At 35.7% G+C, this 11517-nt stretch overlaps 1 protein-coding gene across 16 annotated transcripts in view; it reads left to right on the top strand.

Annotated features, from left to right (window-relative positions):
* ppm1ba (protein phosphatase, Mg2+/Mn2+ dependent, 1Ba) overlaps window positions 1-10946 on the top strand; it is a 187381-nt gene extending 176435 nt beyond the window's left edge. For 8 of the 16 annotated variants that reach the window (XM_069931073.1, XM_069931069.1, XM_069931068.1 and 5 more), the window contains one exon: window positions 5124-5789. In XM_069931073.1, the coding sequence (XP_069787174.1) occupies window positions 5124-5375 (252 nt within the window). In that variant the 3' untranslated portion in view covers window positions 5376-5789. Of the gene's footprint in view, window positions 1-991; window positions 1068-4807; window positions 4945-5123; window positions 5790-9066 lie in introns of those variants that run through there. The other 8 variants (XM_069931081.1, XM_069931080.1, XM_069931076.1 and 5 more) reach the window with 7 other exon arrangements.
* The last annotated feature ends 571 nt before the right edge of the window (window positions 10947-11517 follow it).

Consider the following 11517-nt stretch of genomic DNA (forward strand, 5'->3'; position numbering starts at 1 on the left):
TAATATGGAAATTAACAAAATGAGCATGTTGTAGAGGGTCACCAAAATGCTATGTCTGGAGAGGGAAGGGTAGGTGCGGGGAGAGCAACTGCCAGCCGGTCTCACTGACGTAGTGAATGAGTGAGATTGCGCGGCACTCACAGCTCTGCTTTACCCAGCCCCCAATTGTTGCAGTGTGGTAGAAATGTTCTATTCCCACCAGTCTGCACCCGTCAGCAAATCCATTCTGTTAGTCTCCCAAACAGTCTCTCATATGCACAAGATGGCAGAGACTCGATGTCCATAGCCAAAGGAAGACTTATTTTACAATGTATTTATTTCGTATTCCAGCTTCAATAAATACACTTTTTTGTTTACTCATAAGTCCCACTTCTCCTTGTACTATCTGTTTACTAATTGCAAATCTTCAAAATCTTTTTGCATTTTTCGATGTTTGCTCATATTGATTTTGCCTTTTTACTTTTGCTTTCCCACTGAACCTCCATGATCAAAGTTCAAGATATGGTGGTGTTTAACAGTAGGAACCAGCATAAATTAAACACATATAGATTTTGTTATGATTTTCAATTGTAGTTAGGGATTGTATTTTTGAGGGAAAATAACTTGTACAATTTGACTTAATAAAATAAAATTGGCCTATTATAGATTTATAAACAATATCATTCCTCACAACAAATCAGTTAATAAAATGTGTGGAACTGGCCACCTTAGTCAGAACCAGATGTAAGAATTGAGAATTTCATAAAGACCTACCATCGTGTTCTTTCCAAACTTGAGTTGATGCATATTTTTCTCCTATTGATTAACCTCTGTTCACCTATTCACGATTCAGATTCAGTTTAAGTGAAAACCTCTGCGTTTCTAATCCTGACATTTTTTCATTTTGATGAGCGTAACAATTTAGCAGAAAATGTAAACATCTTTTTAAAAAGACCTCTAGGATTCCCTAGGAGTGTATTTCCAAGTATTTGCATATATCAATGTTGTCCAGCAGAGATTGCTGAGGAGCCAGAGCTGTTGTTATGATGAATGATGCTGTTTTAGCCATGCCTACCAGAAACTTGCAGGTAAATGTACTTCACTTAATAGCAGTGTGTATTTAGTTTGCAAAAATTTATTATGATTAGCAAAGTAGGAAATTGCTCATAATAATCAAAAATTATTTCTATACAGTTTATTACAGTTGCTTAACAGTTGTATTTATAGTTTTAAATAATATATTGAGAATGTGTCCAAGAAGAATGTTTGGCATTTCTTTTTTTTATTTCCTAATCAAAATGTAATTGGTTACATCTGCATTCCCAATAACCCACATAGACCAACAGCTAAAGTATTGGACAATTTTCACTTGCATCAATTGACCATTGATGTTATGAAAATAAGTGAAAGTGGAACATGAATTCCAAAGTCCTGCTGCTTGATACGGAAATAGTAGAAATTCAAATTTTCTGCCATCTTCTGCTGGTCTGTGATATTGTAGATTCACTTGGAAATCTGAATTGCAGGTGTTGAAATTGCCTTTTGCACTGAGTTATATCTAAATTTTAAATTGATAAAATAGTTTATAACCCTTGAAATACTTTCCTGAAATGTTATAAAATCTTAAAATAATATCAATGTAATATTTTAGCCTAAAATTCTGACTGGCTGATGTATTTCTCCTTAGTTTAGAGTTACTTCAACCTGGTTGCAGTAACACCACAAAAATGTTACATTTAAATTACTTATGACTGGAATAATTACTGGGAACTGGGAATAATGCAAATGTGCTATTTTATTTATGCATTCAGCTAATGCAAATGTAGTGATATTACCTCTGGAATGCAAATGAATAAACAAAATAAGTCTGAACACCAATGTGATCAACATTGAGGATATGTTCTAGTAATAGTACAAAATGAAAAATGAAGATGATTATCTTTACAAAACTGAATAAAATTAACAATGCCTTTTATTTCTGTTTTGGCGCCACCTGTCAGAATGAATGTGATTCAGATCAAATTTCTAAAAGGCCTTGTATAATAAAGATCCACTTATCAAAAGTCACTCAATTTATTTCAGGAGATTTAATCTCTTGCATTAAAAACCTAATAGGCTTTTTTTTAAGAAGTATGGTTATTCACTTGTTCTCACTCATTGGCACTGGAGTCCTAAATTAGTTACAACATGGAAGGAAGCAACTTAGCCAATCATTATCAATGATGGCTTTCTATTAGAGCAAGTCTAAGGTTCCTTTCACTGAATGTGTTTTATTTCTCATTGCCTTACACGCTTTCCACAATTGCATATTTATCCAGTTCACTTGTGAAAACTCCAATGGAATCTGCTTCCACTCAATATGTCCAGCAATGCATTTCAAATTCCAATCACACACTGTATATAAAAATATATTTTGCATCTCAATTCACTTTCCCATTATTTGATTGATGTGAGCCTAAGGGAACAGCTTCCACAATCCACTCTATCCAAACCTCTTGTCATTTATATATTAGATGCCCCTTCACTCTTCACTAAAGAAAACAGACCCAGTTTCTCAAACCATACCTTGTAACTGCAGTCCCTTGATCTAGGAACCATTCGCATAAATCTCTTCCTGGGACATCTGTATTATATTGTTACTATAATATGGGATTCAGAATTGGCCACAGTTCTCTTGTACAGACTGGACTACTGTCTTATAAAGATTCATTATAATATCCCAGATTTTGTGCTCAATATCTCTAGAACACAGAACATTTCAGCACAGTTTAGGCCCTTTGGCCCACAATGCTGAGCTGACCTATGTAAATCTACTCAACAAACTAAACTTTCCCAACCTTACATTCATAACTCTCTATTTTTCTTGCATTCTTGTGCCTGACTAACAGTCTTTTAAATGTCCTAATTGTTTTACCCTCCACGACCACACCTGGAAAGACATTTCAGGCACCCACTCTGTGTATTTTTTTTTTAAAAACTACTTATCCCGACATCGCCTCTAAACGTTCCTCCCCTTACCTTGTATAAATGTTCTCTGGTGTTTGCTGCTCTCACCCTAGTTAAAAGGGACTGGCTGTCCACCCTATCTATGCTTTTCATAATCTATTAAGTCACTGGTCATCCTCTTTCACTCCAAAGAGAAAAGCACAAGCTCTGTTAAATTTGCCTCAGAAGACGTTCTCCAAACCAGACAACATCCTGGTAAATCTCCTTTGCATTCTTTCCATAGCTTCCACATCCTTCTAATGAGGCAAACAGAACTGAATACACTATTCCAAGTGTGATCTAACCAGAATTTTATAGAGATGCAACATTACCGTTGGACTTGAACCCAATCACACAACTAATGAAGGCCAGCATACCATAAGCCACCTTAACTATCCTATAAACTTGCCTGGCAACCTTGAGAGATCTATGGATTTGTGCCACAGGTTCTTCCACACTTTTAAGAATCCTATCATTAACTGTGGGCTCTGCCTTCAAGTTTGACCTTCCAAAATGGATCACCACATTTATCCGGTTGAACTCCATCTGCCACTTATCCTCCCAACTCTGCATCCTTCCTATGTTCTATTGTAACCTTCAACAACCTACAATATCTACAACGCCTTTCACCTTTGTGTCATGCAATAATAACATTCTTATTGTGTCTTGTCATTCTTCAACCAATATACGTAACCTTGCATTTTTCTGCATTAATGCTTCATCAGTCAACTCCACAAGCTTGCTGTAAGTTATCACTGTCCTCTTTACAGTTCACATTGCTGCCAATTTTTGTGAAGTCCACAGATTGTGGCTTGCATCCCCAAATCTAGGTCTTCATTGTGATCAGTGTTGGGGCCATTCTTCTTTGATCTCATCTCCTTCTTCCAGTCCAAGTAAGCAGTCATTCACCAAAACACTCTGTAACTCAGTTGATTTGAGCCTGCATGCCATCAATGTTCTTTTTCGGTTCATGCTTGAACAATGCTGTTGACCTTGTTATCTACTCTTTCATTAAAACATCATGTCAATTAGATTTCCCTCAGTAATTCTATCTGATATTTTAGGAAACAATCTATCATATTGGTTAATTGCAATCTGTCCTCAACCAGTTTTGAAAAGCTTTCCCACCACCAATATTAAACTGATCTGCTTGGCTTATCTTTATTCCCATATTTGAACTTTCACATTCTACATTCAAAGAACATTGCAAGAAATGCTGGTGATTATAATGATTGAGCCAGTTCAGACAAGGTCGTTTGGTTCATTGCATACTAGCAGAAACTGCAATGCAACCTTTTCCACTTCACCGACATCAGTGGTTATGCAAGGACCAAGTGTGTCATTCATTTCCTTTAACACATTGAGTCACCGATAGCTATGGATGAAGTTTTCTTTTTTGAGTTGAGTTGACTGCTGATATTCCAATTTACCCAAACTACACCTTTCATGAATTTGTGTCAATTAAACCTCGAGTTAGCTGCATCTGGTCCAAAAAAAAAATGCACTACCCTTGCTAGTCTTTCATGTCTAATATTCTTAAGTCCTGCCCCACCATTCTAAATCCTATTGCCCCTCTCAAGCCATCGATCGTATCCTTCAGAGAAAATCATGTCTAAAACTCCATGCAGTATGGTACTGTGCTTGACCATAGTTTAATGCATCAATTCAGTCACATTGTCTTTAGAAACAACTGCAAATCAAATATTTTATAAATTTAAAATAATTTGTAAAAGTACATTTTATTTTAATATTCAAGTCTGAATAATGTTAAGATGCATATTAAAAACATTTATTTCATACAAATGTTTTAAGAACTGCTAAATAAGTCTTAATTTTTTTCCAGTTTCATATCTTGATGTCATATCACTTGATGCATGCCAGTCTCTGATATTGTTTGATACATTTTGGAAGTTATTTAGATCGACAAAGGCTATGACAATGCAGGACATTAAGACTCCATGTTTACTTATTCCACTGCATTTCCAATAATAATTAATTAACTTGTCTTTATATTGTACTGTTGTACCTTCAAAGGCAGTTACAAATATGATTTTTATGAACATTAAGAGCACTTTTAAAGTTGATTATTTTGTGTGTTTGATAGTCCAAAAGATTATTATAGGCTGTTTACTCACACTGGGGTATTAAATCTTAAAAAGGACCCTACTGGAGCAGATGAAAGGGGAACAAGACCGGGCAAATTGCTCGAAACACTCAGACAATTGAGAATTAATCATAGGGGGAACTACCGTCACCTAATGGAGGAGATGCTGGCAAATTACAGGCTAGCTCAGATCCATGGGGAAGCAAGTACCACCGAACAAGCTGTTTCTACTGCAGTTATGCCCGTTAGAGAAGCAGAGACCAGGTTTCAAGCAGATGAGGAGAATCGTCCTAAGGATGTAAACTGAACTGATGAAATGTAGTGATAAATAAGAAATGCCTTAAGAGCTCATACTTCCTGCATTGTGTATCACTGTCATAATTTACAACATTGCATGACCTCATGGTCTCTTTTGCATGTTTTTATTGTGTCTTGTGCTTGTAATTATAGATTTTTATTGTTTGGTCACCTTGGTAGCCTGAGCAGTTACAGTTAATTTTCAAACCTATCTGTAGCAAAATTTTAGTTGTAAAAAAATTGTAAACATAGTAAATGCATGATTTTGAATAGATACTTATGACATTGATAAATCCACCATGCTTCAGTATAAATGCTAGTTATTTGTGAACTGTTCCTCATGGTGTGTTCCTTTTGCAGTATTCAGTGAGAGAGGAGATTTGCCTGTTTTTAATGTCCAATAAAGCTTTGCAGTATGTCTGGACCATTGTTTAATTTGCCTATGAAAAATTAATTTGGATCTACTTTGTTTACTTCAATAAATTATGATATAAAACGTGAAACCAGCTGGTTGTGTTTTACGTTTACTGGTGTGGACTTGAAAGGCCAACATGGCCTGTTTCCGCTCCGTAAATGGTTATATGGTTAACACTGCAGAAAATTATTTTAATGAATTCCAGTTGCGATTTTTAATTAAATGCACCATTTTTATAAGCTTAGAAAACTTTTTCAAATATGTACTATAGGTATGCGCTCCTTAACGTCCACGATATGTTCTGTGAGATTTGGGCTTTTTGCGATGTGGATGTTGTGCAAACCCCATATTATATAATTACCAAAGCCCTATAGGATTGTGTAGAGTACCTGTAAAATTTTTATTTGTAAGTAGAGATCAGTGTAGGGACTGCCACGGGGTTGTGGGGAGAGAGCTGGGCAGTGGGATCAGTGTGTGGACCAACACGGGGCTGTTGACAGAGACCGGGGCAGTGGGATCAGTGTGGGGACCGACATGGGGCAGTGGGATCAGTGTGGGGATTGACACGGGGCAGTGGGATCAGTGTGGGGACCAACACGGGGCAGTGGGATCAGTGTGGGGACCGACACGGGGCAGTGGGATCAATTTGGGTATATAGTACAGGTATCCCCTGCTATCTGAAAGTAGAGCATTCCTAGGAAACCTTTTGTCAACCAAATTGGCATAAAGCGAAGAAGCAATTGCAATTAATTTATACGGGGAAAATTTTGTGTTTCCAGACCCAAAAAATAACCTACCAAATCATACCAAATAACATAAAACCTAAAATAACACTAATATATAGTAAAATCAGGAATTATTATAAGTACACAAGCTATATAAAGTAGAAATAAAGTGTATACAGTGTAGTTTCACTTAACAAAATCTGGAAAGCTGAGAGGTAATGGTGATGATGATGGTATGTTAGGCTGAGTCATCGGAGGTTGGGGTGGTGGGAAGTACAGGAGACTGGGGTGTTGGAGAGAGAGGAAAAGGGTCCTCTACTGTTCAAAGGTATAGCAGCTTGATGCTGAGGAAGGAGCTTGGTGATGCCACTCTTGTTGCTCGGGGTTCCTTTTTTCATAAAAGCAAAAATCCTCTTCAGAGTTCTTTCAGTTACTGAAAAAGTAGGTCTTTTGTAAAAGCGAAGTGGGGTAAAATGAACTTTCGGAAAGCAGGAGATACCTGTATACAATCGCTTTTTCTAAGTTGTTGCAGTCTTGCAGTAACTGAATAGTTATGGGATCACAGACGTTCAGATGTTGCCCGAATGGACGTTAAGCGAGCATACCTGTATATCATAATTTCTACACGTTGCTTTACCATAAGAAAACAAGCCTTTATACAAAAGATTAGCTTAATTACAAAAACACGTTTGGCTTGGGGAGTACTGACAGAATCAAAATAATAAAATGTACAGGTTACCACAAGAAATTATTATGGCATATTTCTAAAGGGATATTTTTAAGAAGGATTTTTCCTGCTTCTGGGCTAATTATGCTGGAGGTGAAAGTTTAAAAAAATATATTGTACTTTTATTTACTAGATTTGAGTAAATGATGTGAAGACACTGCTAGTGTTTGGAGAGAGATCTCGTGTGTGTGTATTATTTGTAGAATATTTGGCATTTGCACACTCTAGTGACAGCTAATGATAGAATTGGGAAATTTTTCATTTTTAGATTTTTTGTTATGTGAATTTCTGTTTCTTTTAAAATTTCCTCAGCAAGATTCAATGCAAGCTTGATTTAACCACTAAGTTTTAAATATTTTACACAAAATATATATGGCTTCATTTCACTGAATTTGAGAAAATGTGTAATGGAGACTGGGATCAAAGTATAAAATTATGTATTTTTTTAATATATATATATGTGCAATATTTGGCATTGTTATATTAGCAAACAGCTCATCAAGTGTTCAATAAACAAGCTTAAATACACTTGCTCTAACAGGCTGTGTTCATTGAAAATTATAAAATTTGTCCATAACTGTCTTGAAGAACTAACAGAAAATTTAGTTGTGGATACAATCTTGGTTTACAGACTAGAAATTTGTATCAAAACAGTGCAAGTTCATATTAAGTTTTGTTTTGCTCTAGAATGACTATTTCACACTTTGTTTTCTTGAACAGATTTTGGGTTTCCTTACCATGTTAATTCTTTAACCAAAAATATGAAAAAAACACTTCTCAATTGATGAAGAACAGAGACAATCCAAGATTCACTAACCCATGTCCTAAATTCGATTGGTTTTAACTTTTGAATGTAATACTAATCTCTTTCCAGGACACTCTTTGCATCCCTTCCCAAATACGATGACATTACATTGAAAAGTTATCTTGTGTAATGAAATTTATTTTTGATAAAAGACTGTGAATAGAGTACACAAGAACAGCTGGAATCTTGAATGAACAATGGAAAGCTGGAGAGATTTGACAGGTCAAAATTATGATGGGTATTGATAAAGTAAATGCAAGTCAGCTTTTTCCACCGAGGGTAGGTGAGATACAAACCAGAGGACATTGGTTAAGGCTGAAAGACATTTAGGGGGAACATTAGGTGGAATTTCTTCACAGAGTAGTGGGAATATGGAACCAGCTGCTAGCAGAAATGGTGAATGTGGGCCCAATTTTAACAAAAAAAATTGGATAGATGCGTTGATGGGAGGGATATGGACTGGGTGCAGGATAGTGGGACTAGGCAGAATACTTAGGCACAGACCAGAAGGACCTGTTTTCTGTGCTATAATGGGTCAGTTGTCAGCCAGCATCCATGGAGATACATGGTCAGTCAACATTTTAAGATGGGATCATTTATTGAATGTTGGTAAAGGGTCACAACCTGAAACATTGATCATTACTCTGCATGGATCCTAGCTGACCTGCTAAGTCTCTCAAGCTTCTCTTTATTCACTAAAGATGCATATTATTTGAAACACTGCAAAAGAAGTTTGTTTTAAAATATTTAAATTGCTTTTTAATATTTCTTGAATCATCTGAAGTTTGTCACAGGTTATGCTTTTATTTTTCTCTTTCCATGCACACTTAACCTCTTCCAAGACAAGAAGCTAATTATCTTCTGCTGGTAGATTTTTATTGCTGTATATCTATTATTAAGACCATTTCTTTTGCTTTAAGCTTACCAGTTCTGTACTTTCCTTTTTATATTTGACATTTTCATGGCATTTACAAATCTATGTACATGATGTAGAATGCAAGTGTAATAGTATTGTTTTGTTTCTCACAGGGTTCCGCAGATCTTGAAGACCCCTGGTAGTTAAATAGGCTAGAATCGCTAAGAATTTCCTGGTTTGAAATGTGGAAGAAACCTTCGTTCACACACCTTTTATTTACTACAAGGGAAATTAAAAATCCAAAGGATCTTCTTTTTAAAGTCATTTTGTCAGAAGGGCAGGAGGAATTGTTAGAATTATACACCATTTGTTCATTTATTTTTTTTGCATATTCTAATATTGCCATCCTTGCGCATCTTCCTGTAAAACAGTATTTTATTGATTGCCTCAGATTTTCTGATTGCATCTGTACCCAACTTGTTGCCTAAAGGAATGGTGATGCTGTGGCAGATGTAATAAAAGTACCTGAGGTGCATGGATTTCTAGTTTCATTTGGAAGATGCACCGAGTACAGTTAATTTAAATCTAACTCGCCGGACATGGGCATGTACCAATTGCTGTATAAGGCATTACTTGATTGCAAGGTTCAAGGTTGAGAGCTTCTGCACCTATCTCAGGCCCAGAGGGAACATGCAGTAAGCAAAATGCTGTAGAAATTTATTTCGTGTAATTCTTCACTTCAATTTCTGCTGTACTACCAAATATTCGGTTTTCTCAGCTGTCCGAAATGCAGAATATGTTGTCTACTGCTTGCTTGAAGATAACATTGCATTTGGCAATAAATATAGCAAATGTATGGTAAAGTTCCCTTATGATTTTAAAGCATGTGTAGATTGAGCTCTTGCTAAGCAGAACCTTTGGACAAAACCGATTAGTTTAATTTATGCTTCTATGTCAACTGTCATTTGCTTCAGTCATCCCACTCATTACTGCAGAAGTTGAAAATATCGCTATAAAATTTGCCTTTCTCACACAATATTGTAAATTGTGATTTTGTTCTACATGTGGTTTTCTATTAGTATCATTGATTTGCAGCAGGAATAAAGACACAGCCTTGTGTAAACTGGGGTATAGTTTTGCAAAAGAGAATTGTTTGCAGTAACAATTATAAAACTAGAGATCACATAGATTTATAAATGCAATTTAAAATATTCTATTGTGAATTTGAGCTTTACAAAATGCGTTTCTTAATTTTGTTCAGTGATTTTTCTTTTCATTCATTGTGGAATGGGCATGGTACAGAGTGGCTGTCTTTTAAGGTACTTGAAGATTCTTGGTTTGATTTATATTTCTGCAATAACACAATTTTACTGCGTAAGTTTGAGCTGTGCATGTACTAAAGTTCGGTTTTAAGCTAATGGTTGAGGGGAAGGGGATTTGAGCAGCATTTGAGGGCAGAGAGAGCAATGAATGTATCCACTTGTACACAAAACACATGCTATGGATGTCTTGTAAGATTTAAATGATTCAACTGGTCAATTAACGTGTTGAGAAATGCCCTTGATTGTGATTGAAGCATATTGATGAGTGATGCTGATTGGATTTGTATACAATGGAATTCATTTGTATTTCTCTAACTTTGTTTTTCTCCCTCATTAAGTCCTGCTGGAAAGCTGCCTGTTACCATACAACCTTTGAGCACTGGTACTTACAGCCAGCTGCCCCAATCATTTAGTTCAATGTCTGTATGATTCTTGGCCTAGAGAGTATGATTATTGCCCGTGTTTTTATTTATTCACTAGATTTTAGCTACAACAAAAAATGTCCTGAAGATGATGATGTTAACAGGTGTTTTGACCCTTTGATGAGATTATGGGGTTGTTTTAGGATGGGATGACGAGTGTCCAAGTGGTTTCTTACTGTCCATGGACTGTTGACTCTGGTCCTTCCCTGTACTGACTATAGTATATTCCCTGTATGATATTTGTGATGTTTCATACAATACAGTGATCATAACCACCTTGTTATCTTCAATAAAGGATTGCTAAATGCATTATGACTTTTGTATTTACAGTTTGTATCATGGATATACAGCCTGAGAATAAATCCTGCCATATTTTGGACTCGTGTGTAGTAGAGAAAATTCTGCTTCCTATAATAACCTTGCGACTTTTGGCCATGTGACTAATCACTTTTGACCATGTGACTAATCACTTTTGGCCATGTGACTAATCACTTTTGGCCATGTGACTAATCACTTTTGGCCATGTGACTAATCACTTTTGGCCATGTGACTAATCACTATTTCACTGCTGCAAGTTTAAGAAATATTTCAAATGAAATTTTCAAATATATGATTAAAGAATTTGTTCTAATTCTTTTGGGATATCTTCCATGAGTTGAAATCATGTATACTATAATGAGTAATTTTAAAAGATGGAATTGTGTCCATATAGTGTACTTCAAAGGCACGGTAATTTTGCTTAATTCTCACTTTTTCAATAATATGAAATAATGTGATCACATTTTGTATACAAATTTCTTAACTATATGTACACATCAGTTGATTATGCATTTAAAATTTTTATCCTTTTAGAATGGAAGATCATCAATGAATGTAATTT

This window comes from Narcine bancroftii, chromosome 4, assembly GCF_036971445.1.
Source record: "Narcine bancroftii isolate sNarBan1 chromosome 4, sNarBan1.hap1, whole genome shotgun sequence".
Classification (NCBI taxonomy): domain Eukaryota; kingdom Metazoa; phylum Chordata; class Chondrichthyes; order Torpediniformes; family Narcinidae; genus Narcine; species Narcine bancroftii.